The sequence below is a fragment of the Pseudophryne corroboree genome, chromosome 4 (assembly GCF_028390025.1).
Source record: "Pseudophryne corroboree isolate aPseCor3 chromosome 4, aPseCor3.hap2, whole genome shotgun sequence".
NCBI lineage: Eukaryota > Metazoa > Chordata > Amphibia > Anura > Myobatrachidae > Pseudophryne > Pseudophryne corroboree.
The window spans coordinates 76,603,615-76,620,915 of record NC_086447.1 but is presented as its reverse complement, the minus strand read 5'-3'; the positions used below and the strand labels follow the sequence as shown (position 1 = coordinate 76,620,915).

At 44.4% G+C, this 17,301-nt stretch overlaps 1 protein-coding gene across 1 annotated transcript in view; it reads right to left on the bottom strand.

Moving 5' to 3' along the window:
• LOC134908920 (cytochrome P450 2K6-like) overlaps window positions 1-12,370 on the bottom strand; it is a 47,891-nt gene extending 35,521 nt beyond the window's left edge. Inside the window, exons 1-3 of the mRNA XM_063915167.1 lie at window positions 12,182-12,370; window positions 7,725-7,887; window positions 1,314-1,463 (exon numbers count right to left, since the gene is read on the bottom strand). Of these exons, the coding sequence (XP_063771237.1) occupies window positions 1,314-1,463; window positions 7,725-7,887; window positions 12,182-12,352 (484 nt within the window). The 5' untranslated portion in view covers window positions 12,353-12,370. The remainder of the gene's footprint in view (window positions 1-1,313; window positions 1,464-7,724; window positions 7,888-12,181) is intronic.
• Window positions 12,371-17,301: the final 4,931 nt, after the last annotated feature.

Sequence of the window (17,301 nt, the reverse complement as noted above, 5' to 3'; positions counted from 1 at the left end):
CTCACAATGTTACATGAATAATCAGAAATTACAAATCCTTAGGAGAGTCTTAGTGGGGTAAGCCATCTTGCTATGACATCCTTGTATGCCTAAAAGTGATACAGAGATTACCCTGCCTATGAATTAGCTTTTGTTATGTGTTACTCTAGATACTGTTGCTGAAGGCAATACACCCACCCAGTGGGCTGTCACAGTCATGTAATCTTTAGATTGACGAGTACCACTTGTCAACATATCTGTGGTTAAGTGAACAGTGGGTACAATGGCATTTTGTAGGCCAATAATTATTGGAATGTGGTAGCAGGGACAGAAGCCCTCAAGTAACCATCTTAGACAAACAAACAATTAAATTAGCTAACCAATCAATCCTTTTTTTTACAGCAACTGAGGAGAGAAAATGCCCTTAAAGAAGAAAAGAAGGATGTTCAATCATTAATACCGTCCCCAAAGTCCCCATTGATTACAATTTTCAGAATAAAACAATTAAATTAACTTATGAATCATTCCAATCTTCCTTTACCTGCCTTCCACTCCATATATGCAGAACTTCACCTCACTTGGGCCTTTGATCTACTTTTTACTTAAAGAAAACGTTATTGGACACTGGGGTTGTTTAGTTTAGTAAACTGCCATCTTGTCTGCCACTGCAGTGCCACTCTGTTTCCTAGATGTGCAATGTTTGAAGTTGAACTGCTACATGTTTGTGCCACCAACTGCTATCGATTAGCTTTGTCAGCCAGCTAGCTCAATGCAACCTTTTGGCCTAAACTGGATGAATACTATTTTATGAGCTGTGAGGTGGTCAAAATTGACTGGAAATGTATGCTATTGAGGTTAATAATACCGTAGGAACAAAAATAAAAATACAGATCCAAAACACAAGAGGGTGGTTTTATCAAATTAGAACCAAAACACAAAATTAATACAGATCCCATACCAAAACCAATATATATATATATACCTGCACAGGAGCATGCTATAAAAGTTCACTGATTTACCTGTATTACTGTCTTTAAAAAAAAAAATGCTGCTACCCACAAAATGGCTGACCCCCTGGTTAAATTGATGAAACAAAAACAATTTGTCAGTCGAGTTAAGGTGCACAAACTGAAGGAACATGAGAAGGAAGAGTGGAGGTGTGGTGGGAATGAAATGCAACTGAAACAGAATAATGTCATGACTGCAAATTGAAAAATCAATCCTAACACAGCTCAAATGATTCAAATCCGTAACATAATGATAACCAAGAAAGTTCCTACAGTAATCTGTAATCTGTGTTCGTGTGGTGGAAATTGTAAAGTACAGTAACTCACCTCCATAAGATTTAATAGTCTGTGATAAACAAGAAGCCTCTTCAATAATCTTGTTTTCTATACTTTTCTTGCCCATCCCATAGTCTCGTAATGTGGATATAGTAAATCGTCTCATCACTTTCCAGTTCTCACCATTAGCAAAGATAATACCTGCGCAGAATAAATATATATGACAGTGAGTACACATTAGTAATTCACAAGATCTGCAAAACATGAGCTTCACTGAGAATACAATTTGGTTCAAACACTTGTGTACAGTATGACGTCACTTTTTTACTTGTCACTCGCATCCAACAAGCAACCCTAACAGTGACCCCGATACAAACCTTCAGTATGTCGGCATTTACTGTTGTGACCCCGGGATTCCAAGTGGTTTTGGGATCCAGCACTGGTCACATGGCCATCGGTATCCCGACTGCCAGGATGCTAAATCCATCTCATGTATTAATATCCTTCTAAAGATATGTCCTCCAGAACTAGATGAGGCCGTACCAATGACCTATACAGTGGCATTATTACTTCTTTTTTCCTACTAATGATTACTCTCCTTATGCAACCAAGTATCTGACTAGTGTTTCTAGTTGCTTTGTTGTGTTCTTGTCTTAGATAGTTTGCAAATTGGCTCACATGGCTGACAGCATCAATGATGTCTGGTCGCGTGCCAATGCTTGCATACGTTATCTAGTGGTACTTTAGTAAGGAAGTTTCCTAATTTTTCTGAATTTCTACCTCTGTTGTTGGAAAAATTCAGTACAATACAAATTTGTTTAGCATCGCTCAATGTTGCCTTAGTCTACAGCACATGTCCTCAAACTTGGTCCTCAGGACCCCACATAGTTCACGTTTTTTAGGTCACCTGTGGATTTTTTAAATGGGACAGTTGGTGATACACAGTGTACCTGCCGGGTGACCTGTATGGGGTCCTGAGGACCAAGTTTGAGAACCACTGGTCTATAGTGATAGTCCCTGCACTTAGATTTTGTATGATATTCCGACCTATTGGTTCAGCTGCCCAAGGTCTTTAAATTTGAATTTGTCACTTAGTAACAACTTGCCATTACTTATTCAGTTCTCTTGTCCAGCAAGGAGTAGATCATTTACATGATAAATAAGCTTTCCTCTCTATACTTGTAACATAGACAATGGTCAGTCTTTGAATGAATAAAGTTAATCTATAGCATTGCACTGTCTAACTTGGGGCCTAATTAATTTCTGTATGCACATGCTTTAGCTTGTGCGATTTTCTCAGCTTCACAACTGGTAATATTAGCTTCCACCCAGGAAAAGTGATGCCCACCAGCGCTATCACAAACTCATTCACAATTGAGTACTCATTCGCATCCTATACGCTAAAAACAAGAAACATCGGGTCTAAGAGATGGACTATGGCTATGCAGAATGGATACGACAGTACTGACTCAGGTGCCATGTTTCTGTATGTACAAGCTTGCAGCTAATGGCAGATACATGACCCACAAATGGTCCCACTCCTCATAAACTCCCTGATACCACCTCCAAATGATCACTTCCTGTCCATCACTTTTCCATGAAATCCTCATTCTGAGCGGGATTGCAGCAGCACCTTAATGAATGTGCAGAGCAAACACAGCACAAATGCAGCCTACCAATAATTGCTTGCTTGCATGACCATTGGCCATAGTGTACAAACATGAATTATGCCCTTGACGTACCAGCAGCCCTTTTGGTTCAGCTCATACAACAAGTTCTTTACAAGACATACTTTTTTCTTTGGGAATATATCTGCATTGTGATGCTCTGGTGGTTTCATGTATATTTAGAAACATAGCATTTGATGACAGATAAGAACCACTTGGCCCATCTAGTCTGCCTCTTTTTTTTTTTTTTTTTTTAGTAACCTCAACCCTATTTGATCCTTACTTCCTTGTATAGATATTCATAGAAACAGAGAATTAATTCCACTAGCTTACCATTCAAATAGACTGAATATAACTATAAATGGTAGAGTAGAAAATCATACACAGAAAATATAACAATGACCATTTGTAGTGTACTGTACCCTGCAACAGGTGAAAAGTTCTTCCAGTAGTCAAGGCTGGATTTTTAAATCTTGGCAATAAGTCAGGCTTTGTAACAAACACTACTTCCAACAGTGCTTCTTGCAGAAGACCCATTTGTTTTTTTACTTTTTTATGGTTACTTGGCCTATCCACAATGGTCCATGTGTCATTGTTTTTTTTTTAAGCTGTAAGCTCTTTATCTATGGCGGATTTCCACTCTTTCCAGTTGCTTTATAGCATTGCTTTTTAAAGGGTTTGAGATTTCCATCAGATAATGTTTGAAAATGTATTGCTTTAACTCTTAGGAGGTATTCCATTGTTGATCCTCATAGTGGCCCTGCTACGTAGCTGATCACTTGTAACGATCGTGTCAGTCTTTAACTTGATTCAAGCTGTGGGCATATCTACAGTGGCATCAACGTTTTTGTGGTGTTTCATTGTACTGCTTAACTTTAGTTGAAGTGGTCTTGTGAAACTCTGTCTCTTGACTTTAGAAGCTTTTTGTTGTTTATGTTCCACAATTGGTATCCTTTGTTTTGTTGACAGTATCTTGACATGATATCATAATATGGACCTTCAGTAATATCTAGTTTTCACTTCCTTTCTTTTAAGGATATGGGCATATGCTTCAAACCCAAAGACACATAAATGACTCATACAGATGTGTCCTGATACATCTTTGCTGAAGTCATGCCAAACAGAGCCTTTTGGTATGCCAGGTCTCGTGAGACTCTGGTAGCATCAGGTGTCTGTTTTTGCATTGCAACTTAGATGCATTTTCTGGCAAAAAAGATGACCAATGCTAGCAGAGTTGTAGGGAAACTGTCAGCTCACATGCACCATGCATCTCCCGCTGCATGGTGTAATGAGGGGGATGGGTAGAATTTGCCGGTGGTCGGAATGCTGGCAGTCGGGATACCAACTGTGGTATCCCGAGAGTATGAATCCCAACAGGGTATGGGTAGAATTTGCCAGTGGTTGGGATGCCGGCGGTCGGGATCCCAACTGTGGTATCCCGATAGTCTGAATCCCAACAGGGGATGGGTAGATTTTGCCGGTGGTCGGGATACCAACTGTGGTATCCCGATAGTCTGAATCCCAACAGGGGAAGCTAAGTATACTTACCTTCCCCCAATTGCTCCCTAACTCTGCCAACCTGTAGCCTAAACCTAACCCTTCCTCCCCCTTAACCTAACCCTATCACTCCCTGGTGGCACCTGAACATAACCCACTTCCCACAGCCTAAACCTAACCCCCCCCCCCCCCCACCCACCCTGCGGAGCTTAATCCTAGCCCTCCAGGGGGTGCCTAAGCTTAACTCCCTCTCTGCACAGCCTAAGCCTAACCCCCCTGGGCCGCAGCCTAACCCTAACCTCACAGCCTAAACCTAACCCCCCCCCCCACATCCTTCCCCTACAGATATACCTCTCCTGGCAGCTGGATCATGGTCGCTCAGGATCCTAGTTGTTTGGGATTCTGGGGTTGGCCTTGTGACCCTATTCAGGATGCATTTCAAGTAGTGTCCGGATCCCGGAGTCAGTATTTCGACAGCCGGGATCCCTACCACAAGGATCTTGACAGGATCCTGTAATGAGGCTAGATGTATGAGGACACATCTGTAGTTAGGATTACCATGGTTCCTATGCAGGAACGTATAGTGAGAGTTTTGGTACAGACTGTGGTGTATGAGATTGTGAGTTTAAGTCCTGTATATGGAATACTGAGAAATGTGAGTTTTAAACGTAGAAGCATAGCTGGCAAAGATGCCAGGTGCACGGAAATGCATTGCTTGCTTTTGCCAAACTCTTTGTACCCTCCAACTGCTAAATCTGCTGAAAATGAGACTGATACAGCTACCATGATGCGATCTGCCTGACTTCATTGCACAGGTCTGTTACCCAGGCTACCAGTCCAGCTACTACCGGGATACCAGTTATTAAATGAATACAAAAATCTGTCTGAGATGCAGCAGTGAGAGACGCTCTGTCTTCTAATACTGAGAATACTGGTATACTGTAGCCTCTCAATAATTACAGGATTCTATATCAGGGCTGTTTATTTGGGTTGGGGCTGATATGTTGGTGGTCGGAATCTCAGAGGTCAGCATACTGTCTCCAGGATCTCAGCTGCCAGAATGCGGCCAGGATCCTTGTGGGCTCGGTGGCTCGCTGCGCTCACCACAGGTTCTATTCCCACTCTATGAATGTCGTGGACACCCACAAGTGGGAATAGCCCCTGTTAACCAGCATTCCAACTAGCGGCATTGTCAATGGACGTGGTTCACCGACCGCTGGTATATCAACTGCATCCTGTTTATTAATTTCCTATCTATATCCATGTGTTACAGACAATATACTAATTGCAGTCATTTCCAGTGGTGACTCCTACCTATGTGGAGGAGAGCCTCTGCCGCCGGCCGGGTGACGAAATATGCACAATGAAGCTGACAGGTGCATGCACACAAGCAGTGGCTTAACTGTGCATGTGCAAAACCCTAGCTTCTATAGATTGCATCAGAAGCAGCCCATCGTAGCTGGATATGGCTGACAATTAGGCAGGTAGTGGCTTCCCACAGGAAGAACACTCTCCGTAAATTGCAGCCTTGACTGGCAGTCCCAGAAGGAGGAAACATCTCCCAATGGAACTGCCTATCCTGAGGGGGGCTGGCAGATATCACTCCCAATAGTACATCACTGCCAATCACAGTGTAGCCAGTGCAGTCACGGACTGCAACTGGCTCACTCAGGTGGCAGAATTTAGTTGGGCGGCTCCTCTCTGCAGACACCACGTGTGTGTGTGTGTGGGGGGGTCCTCAACCAATCAGTAGTGATCTGCTAGCATGGTAGACTCCGGGAGAAGGTGCAGTGATGCCGAGGGACTGGGATTTGCGGCTGCAGGCAGATTATCTTCCGGCAGCCAGTCACTATGTGTTTCTGACTGGTCACATTGTTTGAGACCAGGTCAGATAATGTACAGTCAAGTGTGGTTACAAATGATGTGACCATGCCAGGAAAGAGGTTAAGGTAACCACCATAGCCCATGTAGCCCATTATAACATTTGGGCAACCAAGAGCTACCTACAGTATACTGTAAATAATAACTATTGGCTATTTATTTTAATATTGAAAACATAGAGACTAGTCATACACTATTTGCTATTGTAATACAGGTTGAGTCTCCCTTATCCAAAATGATTGGGACCAGAGGTATTTTGGATATGGGATTTTTCCGTATTTTGGAATAATTGCATACCATAATGAGATATCATGGTGATAGGACCTAAATCTAAGCACAGAATGCATTTATGTTTCATATACACCTTATACACACAGCCAGAAGGTCATTTTAGCCAATATTTTTTATAACTTTGTGCATTAAACAAAGTGTGTGTACATTCACACAATTCATTTATGTTTCATATACACCTTATACACACAGCCTGAAGGTCATTAATACAATATTTTTATTAACTTTGTGTATTAAACAAAGTTTGTGTACATTGAGCAATCAGAAAACAAAGGTTTCACTATCTCACTCTCACTCAAAAAAAGTCCGTATTTCGGAATATTCCGTATTTCGGAATATTTGGATATGGGATACTCAACCTGTATATGTATATTGTTTCTATGATGTTAAGAGTTGTGAATGTATCGTGATTAGAATTTTATTTTCTGTGTATGTATTTTTATATTAAATATAATATTACATCTAATATTTGAGACTTTATTCTTTTGGGCCGTCTGTGTGTAGTCAATTGCTATTTCTATATTTACATATCCAGCGTATGTATGTACAGTATAATGGTGGTCATTCCGAGTTGTTCGCTAGCTGTTTTCGTTCGCAGCGCAGCATTTAGTAAAAAAAAGTGGCACTTATGCGCATGCGAAAGCGCCGCAATGCGCACGCACAACGTACTTTCACAACAGCCGAAGTAGTTTCACACAAGGTCTAGCGAAGCTTTTCAGTCGCACTGCTGGCCGCAGAGTGATTGACATAAGTGGGCGTTTCTGGGAGGTAACTGACCGTTTTCTGGGAGTGTGTGGGAAAACGCAGGTGTGTCAGATACAAACGCAGGCGTGGCTGTCCGAATGCAGGGCGTGTTCTTGACGTCAAAACAGGAACTAAATAGCCTGAAGTGATCGCAAGCGCTGAGTAGGTCTGGAACTGCTCAGAAACTGCACAATCTTTTTTTGTTGCCTTGCTGCGATCCTTTCGTTCGCACTTCTGCTAAGCTAAGATACACTCCCAGAGGGCGGCGGCTTAGCATTTGCACAGCTGCTAAAACAGCTAGCGAGCGAACAGCTCAGAATGAGGGCCAATGTGCAGACAGTGTGTTAGATAAAAATTCTTTAAGGGAAATAAAAACATTTACCATAGTCCTTTATCAATTTAGTTATGATTGGGGCATCAGGTCTGTCAGAAAATTCCTCAGCGTGGTTGACTAGAGCATCTTTGATTGTATCATAACCACTTAGGATGACCATCTTCTTCATGCCCAACTGGACGCTGTATACTGGCCCGTACTTCTTAGACAGCTGTAAATACCATAAGCAAGAGCATAAGTCATTGAAACTACAGTCAGCAATAAATGACATAACGCCAGTCATTTCCTACAGTGGAATAGCACGAACTGCAGTAGCAATTCCATACCTAAAGAATATCTCACAAAGTGACCTCTAAAAAGGCGTCACTAAAGGGTTTTATTTTAAGACAAGGTACTGTGTATGTTCTGAGTGGGTTACATACGTTATACCAGCATCCCTTCCTGAATACTGTGGGCTTAATTCAGTAAGGATTGCAAATTCTGCTAATTAGCAGAATTTGCAATCCTTTTGCTACCATGCTGGGGGCCGCCCATCACGGGGCAAGGCCGCCAAGCATGCTGACCGGAGGGCCCCCCCCTTCAACAAGCAGAAAATGAGAATACATTGCAATTTTTAGCAGAAATAGAGGATGCCTCCTGTCGGCGCAGCTTAACTGCGCCCGCAGAAGGCCCGTCGCCATCTTCATGATCGCAGCGGCTGCGTGTGACATCACACAGCCACCACGATCAAACCCCCAACACACCCCCATTCACGCCGCACCACCCCCGTTTGCGCCGCACCTCCCCCACAACGCTCTGTCTCCGCCCTGGAAACGGAGCATTGATGCACCCCACACCCCGTGACTGGCTCTGCCTGATTGACAGGCAGAGGCGATCGCATTTTCTGTGACGCATTTTCTGAGACGATTGTAATAATTCCAGTTGGATCACAATTTGCGATCCTTTTGCAAGTTATACTAACAGAACTGAGTGTACTGTATATGTTCATTCTGTACTCAAAGTCTCCAACACACCTAGGCCGAGATTTATCAAGCCTTGGAGAGTGATAAATAGTACGGTGATAAAGTACCAACCAATCAGCTCCTAACTGCCATGTTACAGGCTGTGTTTGAAAAATGACAGTTAGGAGCTGATTGGCTGGTAACTTTATCACATGCTATTTATCACTCTCCAAGGCTTCATAAACCTGGACCCTAGTTCTTTACCATTTGCGGTCCAATTTGGTAAATATGTTCCAATTTCTTCTACTTTAAAGAATGTGGGGATATAAATGTTTTCAATATTTTCGTTCTTACAGGACTAGCGGAAGAAAAAATGGTTTACAATATTTATTTTAAATGCAGGTATAAATGATTTGGGGACATTTTCTAAGCAGTGATAAGAGCGGAGAAGTGAGCCAGTGGAGAAGTTGCCCCATCAACCAATCAGCAGCTCTGTATAATTTTATAGTATGGAAATTATAGATGTTACTTCAGTGCTGATTGGTTGCCATGGGCACTTCTCCGCTCTTATCACTGCTTAGTAAATGTTCCCCTTAGGGTACTAAGCCTTGGAGAGAGATAAAGTGGATGAAAATAAAGTACCAACCATCCAGCTCCTAACTATCATTTTCCAAATCCCACCAGTAACATTGCAGTTAGGAGCTGATTGGATGGTACTTTATCTCTCTCCAATTTATCTCTCTCCACGTCTTAGTATATCTACCCTTTAGGGGTCTATATACTTAGTACTAAACCTTGGAAAGAGATAGGGGTATATTATTTACTAAGCTCCCGATTTTGACCGATTTTGAGTTTTTTCTTCAAAGTGTCATCTCGGGAATTTCCTAAACTAAAGTCTCGGCAGTGATGAGGGCATTCGTATTTTTTTTGAAGGCAAAGAAAAAAAATATGAATGAATACACCATCGGTCAAACACGCCTGTTATTTTATACAACTCTGTAATTTACTAAAAATTTATATTCACAATCACTGCCGGCAATAGCCAAACACTGCCATGAAAAAGTACAAATCGTAAAAAAAAGCAGTTTTCAAATAGACCTGCTTTTTTATACTGTGTTCTGATAGGCATGCACGGATCAGTGAGATCCGTGCATGTTTATCAGTGGAAAGGGGTGTGAAAGATTTAAAAATCAGAAAAAAATTTTTGCGTGGGGTCCTTCCTCCTAAGCATAACCAGCCTCGGGCTGTTTGAGCTGTTCCTGGTTGTAAAAATAAAGGGGAAAAATTGACTGGGGTTCCCCCATATTTAAACAATCAACACCGGGCTCTGCGCCTGGTCCTGGTGCAAAAAATATGAGGGCCAAAAAAACATAGGGGTCCCCCGTATTTTTAACACCAGCACCGAGCTCCACTAGTCAGAGAGATAATGCTACAGCCGGGGGACACTTTTATATTGGTCTCTGCGGCACTGGCATTAAATCACAAACTATTCACCCCTGGCTGGGTACCCCGGAGGAGTGGGGACCCCTTAAATCAAGGGGTCCACCCCTCCAGCCACCCAAGGACCAGGGGTGAAGCCCGAGGCTGTCCCCCCCATCCGTGGGTGGTGGATGGGAGGCTGATAGCCTTTTGTGTAAAAAAAGAATATTGCTTTTTGTAGCAGAACTACAAGTCCTAGCAAGTCTCCCCTGCAAGCTGGTACTTGGAGAACCACAAGTACCAGCATGCGGGTGGAAAACGGGCCCGCTGGTACCTGTAGTTCTACTACAAAAAAATACCCAGATAAAAACAATACACAGACACCGTGAAAGTAAAAGTTTAATGAACATACATGTCGGGACCCCCCGTGACTCCTGTCAAAGAGGGTCCCTTCAGCCAATCAGGGAGCGCCATGTCATGGCACTCTCCTGATTGGCTGTGCGCTCCTGCACTGTCAGTCAGGTGGCGCATTGTGGATACATTGTAGCGCAGCGGCGCTCCATTATAACCAATGGAGGGAACTTTGCAGTCTGTGGTAAACCACGAGGTTAAGTGGGGTCACTCTTGTGGTTGGCCCCACTTAACCTCGCGGCCCACTGCATACCGCAGAGTTCCCACCATTGGATATAATGTAGCGCTGCTGTGCTACATTGTATCCACAGTGCACCGCCTGACTGACAGTGCAGGCGCGCACAGCCAATCAGGAGAGTGCCATGACGTGTCGCTCCCTGATTGGCTGAATGGACCCTCTTTGACAGGAGTCACGGGGGGTCCCGACATTTGGGGAAAGGGGATCCATGTGTAAAGATGGATTCCCTTTCAGTTCGTGGATCGGGTATTTCGCTTTTTTTTTTTTAACAAGTACCTGGATTTTAACTTATAAGAAGAGGACCGATCTACCCCGGATTCTTTGTAAGTATAATTTTATTTACAGGTACCCCTGGATTCTACTGGACAAGAGGACCGAGGGGCTCCATGTCAACATAGGTAAGTATGTATGTATGTAAGTGTGCATGTATGTTCATTAAACTTTTACTTTCACGGTGTCTGTGTATTGTTTTTATTTGGGTATTTTTTTGTAGTAGAACTACAGGTACCAGCGGGCCCGTTTCCCCCCAGCATGCTGGTACTTGTGGTTCTCCAAGTACCAGCTTGCGGGGGAGGCTTGCTGGGACTTGTAGTTCTGCTACAAAAAACAATATTCTTTTTTTACACAAAAGGCTATCAGCCTCCCATCCACCACCCACGGATGGGGGGGACAGCCTCGGGCTTCACCCCTGGTCCTTGGGTGGCTGGTGGGGGGGGACCCCTTGATTTAAAGGGTCCCCACTCCTCCAGGGTACCCCAGCCAGGGGTGACTAGTTGGTGATTTAATGCCAGGACCACAGGGACCAATATAAAAGTGTCCCCCGGCTGTGGCATTATCTCTCTGACTAGTGGAGCCCGGTGCTGGTGTTAAAAATATGGGGGACCACTATGTTTTTTGTCCCCCGTATTTTTTGCACCAGGACCAGTTGCAGAGCCCGGTGCTGGTTGTTTAAATATGGGCGGACCCCAATCAATTTCCCCCCCCCCATATTTTTACAACCAGGACTGGCTCAAAGAGCCCGAGGCTGGTTATGCTTAGGAGGGGGGACCCCACGCAAAATAATTTTCAGATTTTTACCTCTTTCTTCACCTCCTAATATACACAATGAAGCCCTGCACAGATCTCACAGATCCGGCCGGGATTCATTGTGTTTTGTCAGGCAGTGTTTTACTAATCACTCCCGTAAAACATTGCCTGACATTACGAATGACATCGACATCGGAAAATACGAAAATGAAGAATAGTAAATGAGCCGTAAAAAAAACAAAAAGTTGCAAATTCACACTACCGATGTGATTCGTGTTTAATCTCCCACCAAATCCCGACATTTACGAATCTTAGTAAATATACCCATAGAGTGAAGAGAGATAGTTTCTGACTATCATTTTCCAAACACAGCCTGTAACATGACTGTCAGGAACTAATTGATTGGTACTTTAGCTATCTTCGCTTTATCTTTTTCAAAGTCTAGTATGTTAACAGGAGTTATGCATTACCTCTAAAAATGTATTAATAGGCTTTGACATGTCAAACATGTGTAGATTTCCAATGATGGGCAAAGGCTTTGGTCCTGGGGGGAAATTCTTGTAATTTTGTTTCCTATTGTTATACACATAGGTCAAAAATAGGATGACCACAGCGAACAGAACAATTGTGACAGGGTCCATGGCAAATAATGTCTACTGTAAGATCTAAAGAGAGGGAAGACAAAGCATTGGTATTTTAAAACACATAAAATCCAGATACAGTACAAACAATATCCAATAATCTGTCTTCTGTCCTCCTATAGTGTTGCCACCAGAGAGGAGTAGAGGAAGCTGCCAGATTGCCCACTGTGGATGAACTTCATTGTATGTATGGTGTCAAGGGACTAATTCTGAGGGATATGGTCATTAGGTCTACACCACTTAGGTCGACAGTCATTAGGTCGACCCCTATTAGTCGACATGCATTAGGTTGACAGTGTCACTAGGTCAACATGTACTAGGGCAACAGGTCATAAGGTCAACATGAGTTTTTCAAAATATTTTAAAATTTTTTGACTTTTTCATACTTTACGATCCACACGGACTACGATTGGGAATAGTAACCTGTGCCGAGCGCAGCGGTAGTGGAGCGAGGCACCTTGCCCGATGCTCGCCATGCGAGGGGACACGGTGCACTAATTGGGGTTCTCCATCACTTTACGACGAAAACTACACCAAAATAAGTAAAAAAACTAATGTCGACCTTTTGACCTGTCGACCTAGTGACCCTGTCGACCTAATGCATGTCGACCAATAGTGGTTGAACTAATGACTGTTGACCTAAGTTGTATCGACCCAACGACCCATACCCGATACTGAGGGGTCTATTTACTAAGCCTTGGATGGAGGTACAGTGGACGGAAACAAAGTACCAGCCAGTCAGCTCCTAACTGTTATTTTTCAAACCCAGTCTGTAACATGGCAGTTAGGAGCTGATTGGCTGGTACTTTATCTCCATCCACTTTATCTCCATCTAAGGCTTAGTAAACAGACCCCTGAGTTCTGATTCATGTTCTTGGACTTGAGCAATTATTCACTATTTGTGTGGTGACTCCAGAGGTGGGGTTGCAGCACAGTTCAAAACTCAAATATGGGAGCCAACCCAACCACTCCGGGCCTCACTGGCAGTTGGTGTGGCTCCCTTATTTGAATTTTGAACTGTGCTGCAGCCCCACCTCTAGAGCGCCCACTGCCCACTGCATTAAAAAATTCAGACGCGCATACGCTATCCTGAGTGTATGCACAAAGGTGCTGTTGTGTACGGCTCAGATGGTATCAGAAATGGGATGGCAAAGTGATGGCCATTCCTGGAAGGTGACTGGGAGGTGACCTGAAGTGAACACAAAAAATAAAGTCTTGTAGACGTGTTATGGGAGAGTCACGGGTGTGTTAGTGAAAATGTCTATACTCCCAGATGCATAACCGCTTCTACAGACGCTATGTTCAGATGGAGAAAGTGCAATTCGATGGTACATGCAATGATGCTGGCGTGCCAAGAATCACCAGCAATGTAAGAGCATGCAGAGATGCTGAAAGTGGTCGTCTCAGAGCATGCACATTCAGACGCAGGCTACTATACCTGGGGTAGACTGAAACTAGTATCTGCATATTATAATTGCCATAACTCCGCCAGTACTGTGCTATAACACACTATACCCAGGATGAGATTGATCCCTAGCTCCCTGAATAGTGTTATACAAGTGTTAGGGTCTCCTGCCCTGTGCTGCCACGTCGTCATGGCAACCGGGAGACAAGTGCTAGTGAAGTAACCTGAGCGCAGCAGATACTCCGGTTCGGGTCTTTTGCTGTGCAGTGGTTATAGGCTCTGTGCACGGCAGGGGATCCGGTGCTGGTTTTTGTGCTCACAGTCTGTGAGGTCTGAGTGGGGCGTGGACAGCACCTGCTTTATAAGGCCTCTTTTCAGGGTAAGCAGATGCTGCTGAATCTTTGTTGGTTAGTCAGTTCATGAAAGTTAGCCAGTACTGTGTAGCTTTGTATTTGTTTGTTGCTTACTGCAAATAGGCCAGGGGATTTGGTATTACACTCTGCCAGTCCAGACCTAGCAGTAAGACTGGAGTCAGTCGTTTGGCTTGCTGGGGTTCTGTTACTACTCTGTGAACTTAGCAAGTTTGCGGCTGTATTCTAAGACTTGCCTGTCTAATCCTGTCTCACTGTGCTAGGTGTCAGGGGTCAGTTTAGTGGCAGTAAGCTAAAACCTGTGCACTGCAAGTGAGAAATAGGATTATGGAGACTCTCCTTGTGTCTATCATTCCATCTCTGACCAAGGAGTTTGCTGCCACACCCGTTGGTAACCCTTTAGGGTTTTGCTGTTGCCCTTAGCAACAGCATTTTGGGTTCTCTACGTATTAAAACACAACATCTTGCTTTTTCCATCTGTGCAGTTCTAATACAAGGGAGATACCCAGTTACTTAGCCTCTGGGCTTCTCTGTTCACTTTGTGTGTGTTTTGTTGCCCTATTACCTTCTGTGTACGTTATGTCATATTCCCCAGTTTGTCTGTGAGTCCATTTGTTTTGCATAACAGTTCGGACACCAGTACATTCCTGCAGACACTGGAGTGCATAACAGTTCTGACACCAGTACTTTCCTGCAGGCACTGGTGTGCATAACATATTCAGCAGCCTAATACTCCTGTTGAAATTTTGTGGGAATATGGAGCATACCCCTCAAAATACGTTGCAACAGGTGGTCGATCAGGTGCAGGTCCTGACTCGACAATTTAATGATTTGTCCATTAAAATGCACACCTCCCAGGCTGCTGGCGGAGCTCCCGCAGCAGCAGCACCTGCAGGGGTTAAGGAGCCGAAAGTAAATCTCCCGGATCGTTTTTCTGGAGATCGCTCGCAGTTCTTTTGTTTCAAGGAGAGCTGCAAGCTATACTTCCGGCTTAGGCCTCAGTCTTCTGGGTCGGAGATTCAGCGGGTGGGCATAGTGATTTCCTTGCTACAAGGAGACCCACAGGTCTGGGCATATGGGTTGCAGCCTGACTGTCCGTCGCTTAAAAGTGTTGATGCTTTTTTTACGGCACTGGGCATGTTGTATGATGACCCTGACAAGACGGCCTCAGCCGAGGCTCAGATTTCGATCCTTAAGTAAGGGCGAAGGCCAGTTGAGGTTTACTGTACGGAGTTTCGGAGGTTGGCCCATGATACCCAGTGGAATGACCCAGCCCTGAGACACCAGTACCGAAGAGGTCTTTCTAACCAGATAAAGGACCAACTGGTACAATATCCCTTGCCTGATAGCTTGGATCAGCTCATGCAGTTATCCATCCGGGTGGATAGACGGCTGAGAGAGCGTAGGCTTGAAAGGGAGACTGAGGTTTCCTTCTTTCCCAAGGGAACCTCAGACTCCGAGGAATTTTCTGAGGAGCCTATGCAGATTGGGGCTACCCGCCTCTCCTCGCGTGAGAAGACGCGGAGGAGACAGCAGGGGTTGTGTTTGTACTGTGGGAATAAAGGTCATGTGGTAGTATCATGCCCAGAAAAGCCGGAAAACTTCAGGGCCTGAGGGTGATGGGAAATATCCTGTCAGGCCAGAAGTCAGAATTTCCCAAGAAGACTTTTATCATTCCGGTGACCTCGGTCAAACTGTCAAGACTGAGGCCTTTGTGGACAGTGGGGCTGACGGGGTTTTTATGGACCGCCAATTCGCCCTGAAACACTCTGTTCCCTTAGTACCCTTGGCATCGGAAATTGAGATTTGTGGGTTAAACGGGGAACCATTATCCCAAGGTAAAATTACCTCTTGCACTAGCCAGATTTCTTTGTTTATTGGAGCCACACACTCTGAAAAATTGTCCTTTTATGTGACTGTCTGTACTTTTGCCCCATTGGTGTTGGGGTTACCCTGGTTAAGGGCCCACAATCCTCAATTTGACTGGGTCTCTGGGGAGATTCTTAGTTGGGGTACTGATTGTTTCAGGAGTTGCTTGAGCCTTCCAGTCAGGCTCTCGCAGCTAAGTTTGCCAGGATTGCCAGGGTGTTATGCAGATTTTGCGGACGTGTTCTCCAAAAAAGTTGCAGAGGTACTACCTCCCCATCGCCCCTATGACTGTGCCATTGATTTGTTGCCAAATGCTAAGCTTCCCAAGAGCAGGTTGTACTCCCTGTCACGTCCTGAGACTCAGGCTATGGCAGAGTACATTCAGGAGAACTTGGCTAAGGGATTTATCAGACCTTCACAGTCTCCAGTTGGGTCGGGGTTCTTCTTCGTGGGTAAAAAGGACGGTTCGTTGCGACCCTGCATCGACTTCATGGAATTGAACCGTATCACGATTAAAAACTCATACCCACTGCCTCTCATTTCGGTCTTGTTTGACCAGCTTCGTACTGCCACCATTTTTTCTAAGATTGACCTACGCGGTGCGTACAATCTAATCCGAATAAGAGAGGGGGATGAATGGAAGACTGCCTTTAATACCCACTCAGGGCATTATGAATATTTGGTGATGCCTTTTGGGCTCTGTAATGCCCCGGCAGTCTTCCAGGATTTCATGAATGATGTGCTCAGGGAATATTTGGATAGATTCTTAGTTGTTTACTTAGATGACATCCTAATCTTCTCCCATTCCCTGGAGGAACATCGGAGGCATGTACGCTTAGTCCTCCAGAAACTCAGAGACCACCGGCTTGGGGCGAAGCTGGAGAAGTGCGAATTTGAAGTTCAGCAAATCGCATTTCTAGGATATATTATCTCCCCAGAAGGTTTCCAAATGGAGGGTTCCAAGGTACAGGCAATCCTGGATTGGGTGCAGCCCACTAGTTTGAAGGCGCTTCAGCGTTTCCTGGGCTTTGCGAATTTTTATAGACGATTTATCGCTGGATTTTCGTCTATAGTGGCGCCCTTGGTGGCACTCACTAAGAAAGGGGCGGATGTTGCTCACTGGTCTTGTGAGGCTAAAGCGGCTTTTGCCCGTCTCAAAAGGGCATTTGTTTCGGCCAAGGTGCTGCGACACCCAGATCCAGAGCGTCCTTTTGTGGTGGAGGTGGATGCCTCTGAGATGGGTATTGGGGCAGTGCTTTCTCAGATGGGAGTGTCTGATAATCGCCTTCATCCCTGTGCTTACT